The sequence below is a fragment of the Symphalangus syndactylus genome, chromosome 2 (assembly GCF_028878055.3).
Source record: "Symphalangus syndactylus isolate Jambi chromosome 2, NHGRI_mSymSyn1-v2.1_pri, whole genome shotgun sequence".
Lineage (NCBI taxonomy): Eukaryota > Metazoa > Chordata > Mammalia > Primates > Hylobatidae > Symphalangus > Symphalangus syndactylus.
In genome coordinates, this window is record NC_072424.2 from 131,940,958 (window position 1) to 131,958,745 (window position 17,788).

Consider the following 17,788-nt stretch of genomic DNA (forward strand, 5'->3'; position numbering starts at 1 on the left):
CTAGAAATAATAATAATATAATGTGCAAGTCAAATATAGTGGTCCAATGGCAATTTTTGAAAAATCTAAATATCATTGTATTAATAAACCTGTAAATTGAGAACCACTGGAAGAGACCACATAGGTTATTGTTGAAACAGATTTCCAATATAATTAGATCTTTTATTTAAAAATAAAAACAAGTCTAGAAGCGATTTTGATGACTGCCACCAGAGGGCATTGTAACCTTTGTAGACGATCAAAACGCAGCCATTAAACACTTCCCAGCCACATGTTTATTTCTTTGAGAAAGCAACACTCAAAGGACAAAAAATGAACACCAGTAGTATATTTCAACGTTTTTTCATGTCATTTGACTAGATATATTATTTTATTTTATTTTTATCTTACAAGTCAACCTCAAAAACATAAAGCAGGAGAGAAATGAGCCATGCCTCTTTTTCGGTTTAGAGGGGTAGCTGACACAGGATGAGAGCACAGTAAAACTTAAGCTAAGATTTCCACATTAATATCTTGCCCCCAAATACCATGCAGTGCTAAAAGTCACATTCCCATCATGCAAGCACATTAAAATATATGGCGATTAAAACTCCTGGTTTTTATTTTACGGCATTTGCTGTTTCCATGGGGCACGCTTCCCTTTTGGGCTAAAGGTTAAAAAAAAAAAAAAAAATCAAATACAGAGCAGTTAAGCCTCCTTACAGCAAGAGAAATATGAAGCTTTTTTCAATGAAGAATCCATTTTCAATGTTTTCTATGTGGTTCTGGGGTCACATGGGAAAGAATTAAGATGTGCTGAAGAGGCAAGGGAATTGCTTCCTGCCCCACGACACAGAGAAACATGCGTCTGCTCAACGTCTCATTCAAGGAGACGAGTGGCTTTCTGTGAGGAGAGAAATTATCCCCTTTCCACAGTCCATTTCATACAGGCTGCAAACATTTAGTTTCGGGGACTTTTGTTTTCAATTATGTATTACAAAACCCTGGGCAGGGCAGTCATCTCCCAGTTCTAGGATTCAATTTCTCCTGTGAGGTATACAAAAGAAATTGGAAGAGAAATAAATTGGAAAACCACAACTGGATATCATATTCTTGTTAGACTGAAGAAGAAATGCCCCTAAAACTATGTGGACATGGCAGCTTTTCTGTACTTAACATTACTCATTAAATCATGTATGTGGCTATATCAAAATACTGTCTTCCGGCCAGGTGTGGTGGCTCACGCCTGTAACCCCACACTTTGGGAGGCAGAGACAGGCAGATCACCTGAGGTCAGGAGTCTGAAACCAGCCTGGGCAACATGGTAAACCCCGGTCTCTACTACAAATATAAAAATTAGCCGGGTGTAGTCCCAGCTACTCGGGAGGCTGAGGCAGGAGAATCACTTGAACCAGGGAGGCAGAGGTTGCAGTGAGCTGAGATCGCGCCACTGCACTCCAGCCTGGGCAACAGAGCGAGACTCTGTCTAAAAAAAAAAAAAAGTCTTTCTTACTAAGAGATAATGTACCTATGAATTTAAACGTGGCTTAAATGTGAATAGCACTTCTTTTCAAAAGACTTAAAAATATTTTTTCTTTGAATCTGTTTCGTCTCTGCGACATTGTTTGTGACTGGAGTGCTACCTGAGTAAATTATCATGATTACATGAAAAGCAATTAAGAGAAGAAGGTCAAAGGACCAACCTCTAATCACTAAGTTGGGTCTCTGACATCTGACAGCACATGCCTCAAAAAGCAAACAAAATAAACACTCTCCATTTCTTTAAATATATGTTTTTCATCCAAGGATCACACAGCACCTCCCAAGTAGTCTAATGTACAGAAAGAAAAGAAAGGAAACACAGCATGATTAGGTGAAACCCCAATCCATAGACAGCCCGCCAGCAGGTTGAGGTAGGAACATTAGGAGGAGACTGTGCTCAAGCACAGAGAGGGCCCCTTAGGTTTCAAATGGAGAATTTAGCCAAACAGCCACCAGGGCCGGCCCTGCGCTGAGCCCAGTGCAATGAAACACACACTCCAAGTCAAACTTCTTGGTTTCCTAGTGGGCTATGTGCCAACAGCAACTTCACAAGGTAACAGGTGAAGCGAGGTGGGGGGAGAGGAGGGAACGGGCAGAGAGCCGCTGAGAGTCCTGATACTCAAGTTCCCGCTTCACCACTTGGGGCTCTGGGCCAGGCACTTCACTGTAATAATCCACAGTCATCTCACACAGAGCATGGGGCAGCGGGAGGAAGCTGAAAACACACCAATTTGCAAACTACAAAGTGCTGTGTAAATATAAGGCATGGGTTGCACATTGAAATCTGACTCCAACACAGTCTCTTTCTTACACTTCCTGGAGTCTTTGTAATCCTATATTTTAGGAGTCTTTCTAGGCCTTTGATCCTATTCTGAGATTTGAGCTGTTGCGGCAAAACTAAGAATTCTTTAAAGCAACAGAGGCCCTTGCAATGCAGGGCTCAGCGTGTCTATTTGCAATATATCAACCAGTGAAGGCATCACATCAGGCTCCGTTCTGGATCTACAGGCTAACAATAGAGGGAAAAGGTCCTCTTCACAACCCCAAAGAGGAGTCCTCTCCAAATCCTAATCTTTAGCAGGTGCCACAGATTTGGGTCTACGTGTGCTGAGAGATTCTCCACTTCCTTCCTGAGCAGCCATGGTTTTCTCTCTCATTCCACAGCTCACAGACACTGTAGGACTGGGTATAGGAGTTGGCCCTTGGACCCCATGAAACTACCCCAAATGCATTTCAGAGATGATCCGGTCTCAAGAAATATACTGAAAGTAATCCAGTTTTCCCAATATTCTTTGGACCAGAAAAGGGGCTTGAGGCCAAGAGAGAGAAGCCCATGTCTTCCTACACTGAGTGTCATGGAAAGTGTCACCCACTGTCCCTCTCACTCCTGTCTATCCCCCACCCATGTCTTAGTGGCCACAGCCTAGGCTGAGAACTCACAGAAGCAGCCCTACTTTCTAGCACAACCTGGTCAAAAGCAAAAGAATTCACAGGGGGGAAAACACGAATGAGCAGACAATGGGGCTCCAGAAAGTCAGGTGCAAAATTGTGAAGTTCAGTTTCACTTTCACTTTGGGAAGCTCTGCAAAGTAAGCTTTAACTAGCAAAGCAAAAACTTCTAGGCTAATGTTCTTGACTTTGAAAAATGACTTTAAGCCTTGGCTAAGTAATCTCAGGGATCTTTTTTGCCTTTAAGTTTGAATGGTACTAAAGGAGTTTACAATTGAAAGGTTGGGGAAATACGTCTTCATGAAAAGCCAAAGGAAAGCATTCAAAGGTATTCACAAACCCTGCTCAAAAGTGTCTGGAGCTCTTCAATTTAAGAAAAACTGGAAGTCTACAGGTTGGTGTTGCAAACCAAAGAAAAATAGGTGGAAGGGCACTTTGTGTCACACTGTTATTTCTGCTATTGTTGTTTGTTGTTCCTTCAATACTCTTTACATTGCCAATCCTAAATAATTTCCCTTCTAGTATCTGCTAATCACAGAAAGAATCAGTAATTTCCAGGGCCAAAAGGTTAAAGCACTGCTCTCCCAAACCAGGGCATCAGGGTGCAATCTGAGGATCTGAATGTTCCCTCTGTCAGGTCACCACAGGTCAAACTCTTCTTCAGTGGCTTCCCTAGGTGGAGAAGTACCCACATGTTTGCTGGGACAAACTGATTGGCCTGGCCTCTTATCTTAGAGAAGTTTCTAGCAGTACAACTTGCTTCTTGTTTTTTATTTCTTAATGCTAAGGTTGTTTTTTGTTTGTTTGTTTACAGAGTATTAAGCCTTCTTAGTAAAGCTTGGGGAACTATTCAACAACTATTTCCATTTTGTTTGCAGATATAATTCAGGTGGTTCCTTCCATTTGAATGTCAAGCCACACTTTGAAGCTATAAAACAAAATAGGTTGTGTCAACAATTTGTTAGGGGTAGGCAGGGCCAACATGGGTACTTGGTGGGTTGTGGTTAATCCTATGGTGAGAAATATTCATGGTGATTAGTAAGGGAAGACTTTCATATTATTTCTCTATGAGCTCTCTTTAACACAATGATTTCTACATTTCTATTAGTCTTTAGTGAAAAGATGACATTAGTTGTGTTGCCTTTGGTCTAAGGTTTGCAGGCATAAATGGCACAAAGCTTAAAGTTTATTTAATAGAAAGGATAATCTAAGATGGAAGTCCTTTTCTGGTTAAAAGAGTGACTTACAAGAGATAGAAATCTAAGAGCTCATGGGGGTTGGGGTGGGGAAGAAAAAGAAAAGTTATGAATGCATGCCCCATTTTTTTTCCCGCAAGATTTCCTGAGCATTCCTCAGACATAGTGCAATATCATAACACCAGTGAATCAATAGTATTTCTATTTTTCTCAAGCAAAAAGCATAGACTCATCAAATATATACTAAGCACAATATATAATAGTATATCATCTTTTAAAACACTAGTAATTTGAACTTCTATAAATATATTTAAATAACAAACATAGCTATTCACATAGCACACAAGTGACATATAAACATACAAAAATAAAACCATCATGTTTAACTCTTTTGTTGTTTCCGTGGGTTTTTGTTTTTGTTTTTTGTTTTTTTGAGTAAAGATATTAAAACAATTCAGATGCCAAAGTCATCTTGTCAATACTGATCCTGGGAAATCTGGATATAAATTCACACTATGTATAGGGATCACAGCCAAGGACAAGAGCAGTAGACATTCTTTGCTGAGCATATTACTGTCTCCTACCATTGAGTAGGAAAGCTCGAAGGGAGTAGAGGTCTCCAATTGTGATGAGATGTTTTCTCTAGCTGTTGTAAGGAAAGGAAACATTAATCAGATCCCCTAACCCGCATAAAGTGTGAAAACACCAAGCTGTCCTTTGAATGAGTGGAATATGGAACACGCCTCCTCCTTCAGCTCTCCCACGCGCCACTGTCTATGAAATACTTCTCAACACGTGGAAAAGGCACCACCATTCCATACCAAAGGCAAGGAATTTTTGTTCTGCAACACCACGTTTGTCCTTCCAGTCACTGCTCTAGAAAACATTCCTCCACTCAAACAGTGATTTGGGCCACACAGCTTCCCAGCCAAGTGGAATATGTACATTCTTCTTTTGAAAAACAGAATGTTTCCATGGACAATTACTCCTGGTAAAATTTGATGTTTGTCCATAGCATTCTCTGGAAAGCAAGGAACAGAAGAGACATTTCTCACATCCCCCCTAGAACCCCACATCACCGTGAGCTCCCAGTAGGAAAACAAAAAACACCTTTCAAGTGAACTCAATCATTCCAATCTCAATGGATGCGTTATGACTGAAATGAGGAGCCCTGGTGTATTCGGTGATTATCTTCATCTAACGTGCATCTTTAGATGGGAAGCTGATGCTTGAAGGACTGGGTTTCAGTTTTCGTTTTAAGGAAAAATGTAAGCTTTTGCAACACCTTGAAGAGTTGCTTGTGATAAAATGTAAGACGAGAAAACCCTCACTTTGTCTCAAATGGAATTTTCAACAGAGGGAGAAGAAGGTGATTTCTTGAGTTCCTGAGGGGTGTCATCAGTGTCATCAGGGGTAGGTGAAGCCCGCTGCTGCTGATAGATGTCCTGGATCAGCAGGGTGTTCATGACTTTCCACTCTCTGTATTTCCTGGCTGTCAGCTTCGGGTCATCCAGCAACTGGTTAATCATGGCCAGATCATGTTCTTTACACTGTGCGAGTAGAAAAAAAGGGGAAGAGGGTATGTTGAGAGTGTCTTAATTTACATAAACCATCTTTACAAACTCTTTTACAAGTACACATATACATTCACATAAAATTACCAAAGCATTTTTGCATGTTAATATTCTAAATCCAGCATCACGTCTAAGAAATTTGACATTTGTTTGCATATGCTAGCCGCAGAGACGTGAAGTTTCCTACCCAAGAGTCAGTGGAAGAGCTGGACATATAGCAAAGATCTTCTATGTTGCCTTTCCCTGATCAATCCATTATTCCACACCACAGCAACAATTCTACCTTGGTGTGGGAATCATGCCCCCTAAAACTTATCATTGTAGGTATTAGCATTTTATTGACTGTCCAAACTTCACTAAGTAAAATTGGAACATAACACTTTACCTAGGACATATGGCAACATAAAATATGTCTTTTAAGATTTTATTAAATTATCTTTATTTTTAATAAATCACATTTATTTAATACACACAGAATAAATACACAGGTTATCTTTTCAGTTAAAGAAGAGGCTACTAACCTTCCATCAAAACAGTATGTATTCCAATAATGCTAATAAACAACCTATTAGTGCTATTCCATTCTGCCTCCTCTGTAACCAATGGCACATATTTCTGAAATGTCTAGCTCAGGTTAGAGTTTTCTATAGACAAGGAATGGAGTAAAAATAAGATGTTCAGCCTCCATATTAAAAACAAATATTCAGCTCTGACAATTGTGTCTCACATCTATGCCTGTTTTCTCTATCCCATGACCATAGTCCTAAGGTTGGATATCCAGTTCAATATATCACATCTGATCTGCTGCCACAGCCTCCTGAGCAAGACCACTGCCTCCAATGCCCACTTCAACTCCACCTCCACTTAGCAGAGCAGGATGCATCTAAATGCTGAGTTCCCCTCATGGATCCCCTTATACCCAAGGTTCCTCACCTGCACTGGCACTATTTGTTGATACTCTGCTTCCTTCTGACTTTCCAGTCTAATGTACTGGCATGCATTTTCTCACCCACACAACACTAGCTCACACCTCCGTGTCGTTGTGCCACATAGAGAATCTTCCTTGCCTTTTTTCACCTGATAAACTCTAATTTCTAGAGTTTCTTTTACACAGAACACTTTCCAATCTTTCGTTACCCAATTTTTTTCTTCTTTTCTTTTCTTTTTTTTTTTTTTTTTTTGAGACAGAGTCACTCTGTTGCCCAGGCTGGAGCACAGTGGCCCGATCTCAGCTCATTGCAAGCTCCGCCTCCCGGGTTCAAGCGATTCTCCTGCGTCAACCCCTCAAGTAGCTGGGATTACAGGCATGCGCCACCATGCCCGGCTAATTTTTCTATTTTTAGTAGAGATGGAGTTTCCCCATGTTGGCCAGGCTGGTCTCAAACTCCTTACCTTAAGTGATACACCCGCCTCAGCCTCCCAAAGTGCTGGGATTACAGGCGTGAGCCACTGCACCTGGCCTACCCAATTTTTCATAACCCGTAAATCTATACTCACTTGAGGCATCACATTGTCCAGGAAACCTTCCCTGCACTCCCAAAATTGGACTGATAAGCTTTTAAGTTTTTATGTTCTCATGCCTTCCAATGATGCCCTCTGAGAACTTACCAAGGTACATTTAGGTATTTATGGGTAAGTCATGGCCCCTCTTCTAAAGCTTAAAGAAGATGACAAGAAACATTTCCTTCATCCCTGTATTCCCTGCACCTAACACAATGCCAAGTGCCATGTAGACATTCAATTCATGCATGTGATTGAACTACTCTTTTTGACTATCCCCAGGACAGCATGTGTGAAACTAAAACTTCACAACCACTGCCAGTAAGTGGATTTTCACTACTCTCCAGTCATCACACTTTCACATCCCTTTTCTGGCAGTCTCCCAAATGACTATTTCAAAACTCTTCTCATCTCAAACCCCCTCTCTCATCCTCATTCGCAGCTGATGGCCTTGCTATCTCTTTTTTGAGGAAATGGAAGCCATCAGAAGAGCACTTCTCCCAAGCTCCTATTGCCCACGAACTACATGGACGCAAATCTATGCTGCCTTCTGCCCTGTTCACAGAGATGGAGCATCTGTGCTCCTAGCAAAAGCCAATCCCTCCACTTGGGCACAATGGCCCCCGCTCTCCTACTCAAGAAATTCATCCCAGCAATTCAGTTCTCTCCTCTGACTCACCGACCTCCCAGATCTCCTCCAGTGGTTTCACTGGTATACGTGTTTGCTGTTATTTCTTCCATGTTAGAATTCCTCTCTGCCCCCAAATCCCTGTCCAGCTAATGCTCCACTTTCCTCCTGTCTCCAATGGCCCATTCTGCATAGATTCAGTCCCACCAGGCTTTGGCCCCCACCATTCACCAAAACTGCTCTTGTGAAGACCATCAGTGACCTCCATGTTGTTAAATCCGATAAACCATTAAATCAATGTTAAACCAATGATCCATCTTCAACTTATTTATCAGCAGCACCTAAAACTATTGATTACTCCTCCTTCTTGAACAGTTTCATCGTTGTGCTCCTATGATACATTCTCCTGATTTTTCTTGTACCACAGTTGCTACTTACTCTCACCTTGGTTGCTAGTTCCTCCTCGTCATGCCACCTCTTCTCACTGGAGTGTGTTCTAAAGCCCCAGCTTGTATCCTCTTCTCTGCTCTATCTATGTTCATGCTGTTGGTAATCACATGTAATCTCTGCCACTCTCCTATGTGCTGAGGGTCCCAAATTTGTATCTCTCCTTACTTCTCCCCTCGACTCCATCATCATTTGTCTAAACTTCCTCTTCAGCGTTCCACATCAACCCCTAAGAAGCATCTCAAAAATAACATATCTAAAGCTAAGTTCTTCTTATTCTCTACATCCCCACCCCACCAACTTCTGATACACACCAAACCTGGTTCCTACTGTAGTCTTCCTCAAAGCACTTAATGGTAACTCCGTCTTTCCAGTTGCTCAGAGCAAACACTAGAGTCATTCTTGACTCCTACCACACCCAATCCACCAGCAAAGCCTGATGGTTCTACCTTCAAACAAGACACAAAGCATGCCATCCCTCTGTTCAGAACCTTCCAGAGGGTCACTGTCTTACTCCAAGCAGAAGCTGGTGTTTGCAATGGCAATGAGGTCCTCAATGGCTCGAGTCCCCGCTGCCCCTCCGGCCCACTGCTGCACTCCCCATGTTCCATCCCCACTACATTACAGCTACCCTGACCTCCTTGCTCTTCCTTAAATGCCCTAGGCACACTCCTGCCCCAAGGTGTTTGCATTTTTGTTCCTTTTGCCTGAAATATTCGGCCTCAGAGAACCTCAAGCCTCATTCCCTTTCCTTTTTCAGATTTTACACAAATTATGTCTTTCAAAGAGGCCTTTCATGTCTTTCCTCATTAAATATCAATTTCTCAACATGTTCTATCCCCTCTCTTTTCTATTCTTTATAAAATCTATCATCACTTATCATATTATACATTTAATAGTCAATTATGTTTGTTTATTCTCCTACTAAAACATAAGCTTCCAGAAGGTAGGCCTTTTATCTGATATGCCCAGTGCTACAGCCTCAACTGCCTGAAAGAATGACTGCACATGTAGACCGTCTACACATGTAGACATTCGTTGAATACTTGTTGAAAAAATGAATATATAAAATAAGAAATAAATGAATAAATGAATTACCCATTTGCTTTTTATTCTCTTTTGCCTTCTGAAGCCTATTTGGAGTCTGAGGAAATCCTTTCCATTAAACAAGAAAACTAGACATAGATTCATAGATAGATAGCTGGATAGATAGATAGATAGAAGATAGACATATAGATGGATAAAGATAGGAACCCTTCCTTCCAAAATGAAGAAAAAACAGTGCAGTAGGAAAGCAGAGGGATTGTTTATAGAAAGTTAGGCAGGGCCAAAAGAGCATATTTCTTCTCTCTGAGTTTTCAATATCTATGCTTCCAAAACAATTTTTCCAAAACAACAACAACAACAAAAGCTTTCTTCCTCTGACATCACCATACTGCTATAAATATAAAGTTATTTAAAGAGTTTTATTTGGTTCTAAAGAAATTTAGACATCTGCTTCAGAGGAAGATCCTAATTTTTCATATTAAAAAACTAAGATCTTTGAAAATTAATAAAACTTGGGGAAACTGACTTTGCAAACATGAATTAACCCCTCTTGATATCTAATAAAATTTTTAGAAAAGGGTCTCTTCAACTTTGGGCATTAAGCTGACACTTCTCATATGGCTTTGGCTCTAAGTAGTTCAAATTTTTTACCATTTGGCTCAAATCTGTGTTAGTTCTTCTATGCATGAAAGAAAAAAAAGGTAGACAATAATACAGAAGAAGGAAATTAATGAAACAACAGAACCTTCCAAGCTCCTTCCTACACCAGGCACCCTGGGGCTGGGCCTCATCCAGCAGCCCAGCTTCTCCTGGATGGCGCAGGAAGCTTTTGGAGGGCTTTGAACTACTTTCACAACATCTGCTCTGCTTTCTGGCAGGCAAGCAAGGTTTGGCAGGGATTCCAAAAATACCATGAAAGAGAGAATGCTGTACTTTCAGTTTTTACTCCAAATAGTCAGTGTGTGGCTCGACTCAAGACCTAAGCATTGGAAATGTGTTCCACCAGAGTAGCTACGGGAAGAGGGGGTTCACCGCTCTTGTGACATAGGTCAGAGTAACTCAGAGAGTTTCAGTTGGACCCATTAATCATTCCATTAATAACTTATTTTAAAATAAAAACAGGCTTAGCCAAAAGTCAGTGAATGATGAGCTGTTAGAAATTCCTAAATATCTGTATTTAGTGTACAACATAATACGATCAACTTTTGCTCAAGTTCAACGTGGAAGTTTGCTCAACTTCCTAGAAGAATTTCCCCGAAGTGCATTCATTCCAGTACTATCCCAGTGCAGGGATTTTTCTTATTTACGGAATGCGCCTGCGGCAAATGTAAACATTATTTATTGTTAAAACAGTTTCCTTGTTTCTGCATGAAACTGTTGTCTTTGCTTGTCTACACTCCTACTTTGAAGCTTTTAAAAAATAAACATTTCCTCTGTGTATGATATATTCTCTGTGCAATATATCATACTCAGAGAAAAGTGCACAAATAGAAAAATTGTGCTTAAAGAATTATCACAAAATAAACACTTCCATACAACTACTACCAAGGTCACAGAAGGACCGGCACCCAACACTCAGAAGCTCCATTCTCATCCCCTCTCAGTCCCATCCTCTCCTCTTCCTCAAAGGCAACCACTCTCTTGACTTCTTTGAATTTTAAAAACAATTAGAAATAATTGTTATATCCTTCCAACATGAACATGCACACATGTACCAAGTTCTCTCTCTCCTTTGAATAGGTTGATGCGCTTTGCTTTTGTTTGGCTTCTTCAGCAAGACCAATTTCCACATCAGCATGTCCTCCTACCTCCTGAGGTTAATAGGACTGCATGACATGGGTCCTGTTCTATTTCATCAGCCCTAAGCACTACATGAGGGATCTATGGAAAGGGCTGCTTCCCACAAATGTCCAGAGAGAGCAGTTCCCCAGCTGGGTGGGGCAGGCAGCCCTGAGCAGGCCCCCAATCTTCTCTGCTTCCTGGTATTCAAGGCCTTGTGTAATCTCCTCCCTGAAAACGAGATGACCCAATGACTTGCTTCTACTGAATAGAACACTGCAAAAGTAATGTGATGTCATTACTGCCACTGGGTTATAATCCATCTCACTCACTCACTCTCACTGTGTTGCTTGCTCTGAAAGAAGCCAGTTTCCAAGTTGTGACCTGCTCTGTAGAGAAGCCCATGTGGCGAGGAACTGAGGGGAGCCTCTGGCCAATAGCCAGAGAGCAACTGAGACCCTCCGTCCAACAACCTGAAAGGAACTGAATCTTGCCAATAACTACATGCAAGAGTTTAGAAACTGATCCCTCTCTATGGAGGAATGAATGCAGCCCCAGCTGACACCTTGATCACAGCCTTGTGAGAGATCTGGGTGCAGAGGCATTTGAGCAAGCCACACCCAGATTCCTGGCCACAGACACTTTGAAATAATAAATGCTGATTGTTTGAAGTTGCTAAGCTTTGGGATAACTTGTTACCTAGCACTGGATAACCGATACACTGACAGAAAAGCAAAAGCTGCTGAATTCACCAATGACATGGTCACAGTGCATGGAGAGCACGAGGTCACAGAGACCCATAGGGAATGGTAACACTAATTCTTTTCACAAAGTTGGCCCCCCAGTGGCCAGGTGAGGGCATGGTGCCCTACAGATCTAGAATCCTGAGTCTGCTGCTCTATGGAAGGCCTGAGGCCACAGCCTTTCTCCTTCTACTAATGACTCAAACTACACATGCTCTCCACGGCCTCTACTTCCTGCTTCTCCCAACGTGGAACTACAGCTTATTATCCATTGACAGACTTTCCACTTCCTTGAATGTCCTTCCCTTGGTATTCATTTCTTCCTGACTCACGGATTTCGTGACAGTGTTCCTAATGCCCCCAGTAAGCCACTTTCCCCCTCGGACCACCAAAGCACTCTGAGCACATCTCAACCAGAGTATTTTTGCACTTCATTTTAATCATGTATTTGTTTTCCTCTATTTCTACGCCCAGTAGAGTCCATTCAATGATCCCAGTCACCTAGAATAGTGGCTGGTACATAGTAAGAGTCAGGAAATACTTGCTCAATGAAAACTTTACTCACTCATATCAGCTATCACAGACAAAGAAGACAGTAAAATCTCAACACGCAATGACATATTACATTGAATAATCAAACATATTCATCAGCTTTGTACATACTGTGAAATGGCAGCCAGTGATATCTTTTATTATCAATAAAAATTTTAATATTAAATAAGAGTGAATTTCTCTGCATTTGTATTCTCTTTGTATAATTAAAATTCACTTTTCTTTTTCCATTCCAGCCTCATTTTTGCAGCCTTTTAGGGTGTTCAGATGTTCTCCTGACTAACTGGGACGCCTGACTGAGAGCCACTCAGCCTGCCTTTGTAGCCTTGTCCTTTCAATTGCTGACATTTCTTCCTGGAAAATGACTCAAGTTCTTAATGCCAAAGGCCATAGACAAAACAAAATTCACTTACAGAATCTATCAAAGCTTTTCAGATAAATCGTCTGCTAAATCAGGACTATTTTACAAAGTATCCCGGCCTCCACCTGTTCATGCTATAATCTAAATGTGAAAGCAGGACACTTTTGTTATGAAGAACCATTTCAGCTCAGGGAGGCCCTGAAAATAGCTTCAGTACTTCCTGTACACTGTCCCTTATTCCCATTGTGAAAACATCTGCTGGTCTATTACCACAGAGCGTGTACTTCCCACTGTCGGGCTCTCACGGTGCTCCTTGGCTGCAGTGCCCACAGCTGACAATCACTACATCTTTGCTGCAGCTGAAATCAAGACGTTTCCTTCTGGATGTAGTCCCGAAGAATGGTACCCTTGTATGAATCAGATGAAAATTCGAGATCTTATTTATACGACTGTTTATTCTCACCAGTTGATGAGCTCTGTCTCTCATCAACATTTATTGAACCAGGTACTGTGCTAGGTATAAGGGTTAAAAAACAAATTATGCATGGTCCTTGCTGCCTTAGGAGCTTAAAATTTGAAATTTTATATCAGAGTGAATGCAAAAATCAAGGCCTATTGTGAAAAACTGCCTTGGGCACTACTGTGTGAATGTCCTAGTGCTTTAAGAACGTCAAGGTCATCTTGCCCTATAAAGATTATATTTACTTTTACAGCCCTTCCCTGCACCCACACAAACACGCTGTGATTAACAAGAATCTCTCTGCAGAACCAGCCATTCCTTGCCCCACATCCATAGAGTTCATCCACAATTTGAAATTTTGTTACCTTTAATGTGCTATTCAATGTTCGGATTTTGTGGAGTTTCTCGTTTATAGATGGATTTTTACACCGCTTAACAAAGGATTTTCGCAACTCCTTTTTAGTCGAAGGTCGTCGGTCCCCAAGAGGAGATAGACTAGCTTGCTCTAACGATTTGTACAGCTTCTCCATTTCATCATCTTCAGACACTTTTGTCTCTTCTATTTGAAAAAAAAAAAAAATGAAAGCAGTAACAATAAACCCAGTGAAAAATCAAGGAGAGAACATTCAATACTGTGGTCCTAAGGCATGGCCCTACTGGCACCCTCATCTCAGACTTCTCTCCGTAACTGAAGGACAATAAATGTTTGCTGTCTAAGCCACCCAGTTTGCGATACTTCATTACTGCAGAGCCACGTTCCCTGTGAAGGCACCAGGAAAGGAGTTATTCCAAGCCTCTCTCCTGGCTTCAAGTTGTTCTTTGGTTTGTGGCAGTATAACTCCAATATTCACATGGGGTGTTCCCTGCATGCATGTCCCTGTGTCCAAACTTCCCCTATTTATGAGGGTATCAGTCATGTTGGATTAGAAACCTGCCCTATTGCCCTCATCTTAACTAGTTAAATCTGCAACAACCCCATTTCCCAATAAGGTCACATTCTGAGGTATTAGGGGTTAGGACTTCAACGTATGAATTTTATTAATTAATTAATTTATTTTATTATATATTTTTTTGAGATAGAGTTTTACTATTGTTTCCCAGACTAAAGTGCAATGGCACAATCTTGGCTCACTGAAACCTCCACCTCCCAGGTTCAAGTGATTCTCCTGTCTCGGCCTCCCAAGTAGCAGGGATTACAGGCACCTGCCACCATGCACCGCTCATTTTTATATTTTTAGTAGAAACGGGGTTTCACCATGTTGCCCAGGCTGGTCTTGAACCCCTGACCTTGGGTGATCCGCCCACCCTGGCCTCCCAAAGTGCTGGGATTACAGGTGTGAGCCAAGCCCAACATATGAATTTTAGAGGGACACAATTCAACCCATACATAATCCACCCTCCGACCTCCTAAATTCATGTGTTTCTCACATGCAATACATTCACCTCATCCCAACAACTCCAAAAGTCTTAACCCATTCCACCATCAACTCTAAGACCAAAAGCTCACCCAAATATCATCCAGGCTGGGTGTGGTGGCTCATGCCAGTAATCCCAACACTGTGGGAGGCCAAGGCAGGCGGATCGCCTGAGCTCAGGAGTTCGAGACCACACTTGACAACATGGTAAAACCCGCTGTCTACTAAAATACAAAAAATTAACTGGGCGTGGTGGTGCATGCCTGTCGTCCCAGCTACTCGGGAGACTGAGACACAAGAATCACTTGAGCCTGGGAGGTGGAGGTTGCAGTGAGCTGAGATCACACCACTGCACTCCAGCTTGGGCTGCAGAGTGAGACTCTGCCACAAAAAAAAAAAATCATCTAAACCAGGTATTGGTGAAACTCAGTGGGGGAGTGATTCATCCTAAGGCAAAATTCATCTCCATCTTTAAACCCATGCAAGTTGACAAATATCTGCTTCTAAAATACAGTGTGGGACAAATAACACCTAGCAAATTATATCCATGCTAAAATTTGAGAACTACTGCCCTAGATGATTGCTTAATGTCCTTCCCAGAACTACCCGTGGAGAGAAGAAACCTGTCTGTGGTCTGTGGTTTTGAGTAGAAAGTGATCATTCCTCATCTTGCCACACGGACTCCATCTCCCTTCCTAACCACACTTTGCCAGCCTCGGCCCACATGACTGCAGTGAAGCCACTCCACCACAGGATCTACTGGGGACCATGTGGACTAGATGAGGCCAATGGCAGTTCCACCATTCTGGCCACAGTCACTGATTCAGAGATAAACATGTGTCTCTGGTCAGGCCATTTGGGGCCAAGGAGACTCAGTTCCAAGGCTTTGGAGTATCAGATAAGTAATCTCTCTTTTTTCTTAAGCTGAATGTTGTGATAGTGTGAGCTGGAAGTTTCCAGGAAGTATCCCGAGAATAATGATACGGAAGCCAACCCATTCTGAGACACAGATCTTGATGACACCGTTGGAGCCCTCTCGGTCTATGGGAGCTAATATGTTACCCATGTTAAGCTACCCTGGCTTTGGTTTTCAGTCATATGCACCTGGATGAGCCTCAAATGATACAGAGGTTACTCAAAGAAAATCTTCATCCTTTGATGTTGCTTTAATTTCTCACTAAGAACGTTAGTCTATTATTCCTTTATTCCTTGGAAGAAAGCTTGGGAAAGAAATACAATGAGATTTCTTTTTCCACCACATACTCCTTAATGTTTATATGTTTCACTTCCTGTCCAAAGAACGAGCTTGAAAGAGGACTCTATAGAAAGTACGGCATTAGAGGAACTAGAACAACAGCCTCTCCACAGGGTGGAGAAAAGCATATAATGGTAAACTAGGAGCACCAAACCAAGCAAACTTCACATGCCTTAGAGCTTACTCCTCTACGATTAGAAATCTTTACGCAAGAATTAGTTTCCCCCCCCATCCATCCCAGAAAGTCACCAATACTCTTTCATAAAACAGAAAGCAAAGATGATGCACTCACTTCACAGCTGACCTAAAGTGTTCATCAGCACAACCTCTTTTTTCTCTACCAAACCGTCTCACAAAAGGGAAGAAAATACCCAAAACTACATCTGAAGACAATTAGACTTTTGGCTCAGGCCATGTGCAGACATCAAAAGTGGGCTTTTGTCAATAAGCACATGAAAAGACGCTCAATATCATCAGTCATGAGGGAAATGCAAGCCAAAACCACCATGAGATGTCCGTTCACACCCAGGGCGGCTACAATTAAAAAGACAGACAGTAGTAAGTGTGGGTGAGGATGTGGAGAAATTGGAATCCTCATACATTGTTAGTGGGAATGTAAAACAGAGCTGCTACTTTTATTTTATTTTTTTTTTTATTTTTTTTTTTGAGATAGAGTCTTGCACTGTCGCCCAGGCTGGAGTGCAGTGGCCCGATCTCAGCTCACTGCAGGCTCCACCTCCCAGGTTCATGCCATTTTCCTGTCTCGGCCTCTCGAGTAGCTGGGACTACAGGCGCCCGCCACAATGCCTGGCTAATTTTTTGTATTTTTAGTAGAGACGGGGTTTCACCATGTTAGCCAGGATGGTCTTGATCTCCTGACCTCGTGATCTGCCCACCTTGGCCTCCCAAAGTGCTGGGATTACAGGTGTGAGCCACTGTGCCTGGCCATTTTATTGTTTATCTTTTAAAGACAGGGTCTTGGTCTGTCACCTGGGCTGGAGTGCAGTGGCATGATCATAGCTCATTGCAGCCTTGAACTCCTGGACTCACTAGATTATCCTGCCTCAGCCTCTCAAGTAGCTGGGACTAGAGGTGCATGCCACCATGCTCAGCTAATTGAGTTGCCACTTTAGAAAATAATTTGTCCATTTCTCAAAATGCTAAACATGGAGTTTAGCATGGGCCCCAGCAATTCCACTCCTACATAAATACCCAAGAGAATTGAAAACATATATTCACACAAAAACTGTACACGAATGTTCACAGCAGCATTATTCATAACAGACTAAATGTGGGAAGAGCCTAAATGTTCATCAGCTGATGAAAGGATAAACAAAATGTGGCATTTGCATGTGACAGAATAGTATTCAATAATTAAAATAAATACTCAGTTGTCCACAATACTTCAACATGGGTGAACCTTGAAAACATTTTGCTAAGTAAAAGAAGCCAGTCACAAACAACCACATATTGTGTGATTCCATTTATATGAAATGTCCAGATTAGACGAACCCACAGAGACAGAAACTAGAATAATAATTGCCTGGGGTCTGGGAGGGGACAAGCAGGAATGGAGAATGGCAGCTAATGTGCAGGGATTTCTTTTGTGATGCTGCAATGTTCCAAAATTAGATTGTGATGACAGTTGCACAACTCCAAATATACTAAAAACCAATGAACTGTACACTTTCATGTGTGAATGTTATGGTATGTGAAATATATCTCAATAAAACTATAAAAAGTAGTGATTTATGAGATTGTCATGAGAGCTGATGCTACATAGCAGAAATACTAAGCATGGCCACAGTCCTGGGGTCAAGCTGGAGACACTGGAAAGTCTTAAAGAAGTTAAGTGGAAAGA

General features: G+C 41.7%; 1 protein-coding gene across 8 annotated transcripts in view; it reads right to left on the reverse strand.

The window, feature by feature from the left end:
* Positions 1-252: 252 nt before the first annotated feature.
* IPCEF1 (interaction protein for cytohesin exchange factors 1) overlaps positions 253-17,788 on the reverse strand; it is a 207,317-nt gene continuing 189,781 nt past the window's right edge. For all 8 annotated transcript variants that reach the window (XM_055267777.2, XM_063632873.1, XM_063632863.1 and 5 more), the window contains 2 exons: positions 13,623-13,816; positions 253-5,716 (listed from right to left, as the gene is read on the reverse strand). In XM_055267777.2, coding sequence (XP_055123752.1) covers positions 5,504-5,716; positions 13,623-13,816 — 407 coding nt within the window. In that variant the 3' untranslated portion in view covers positions 253-5,503. The remainder of the gene's footprint in view (positions 5,717-13,622; positions 13,817-17,788) is intronic.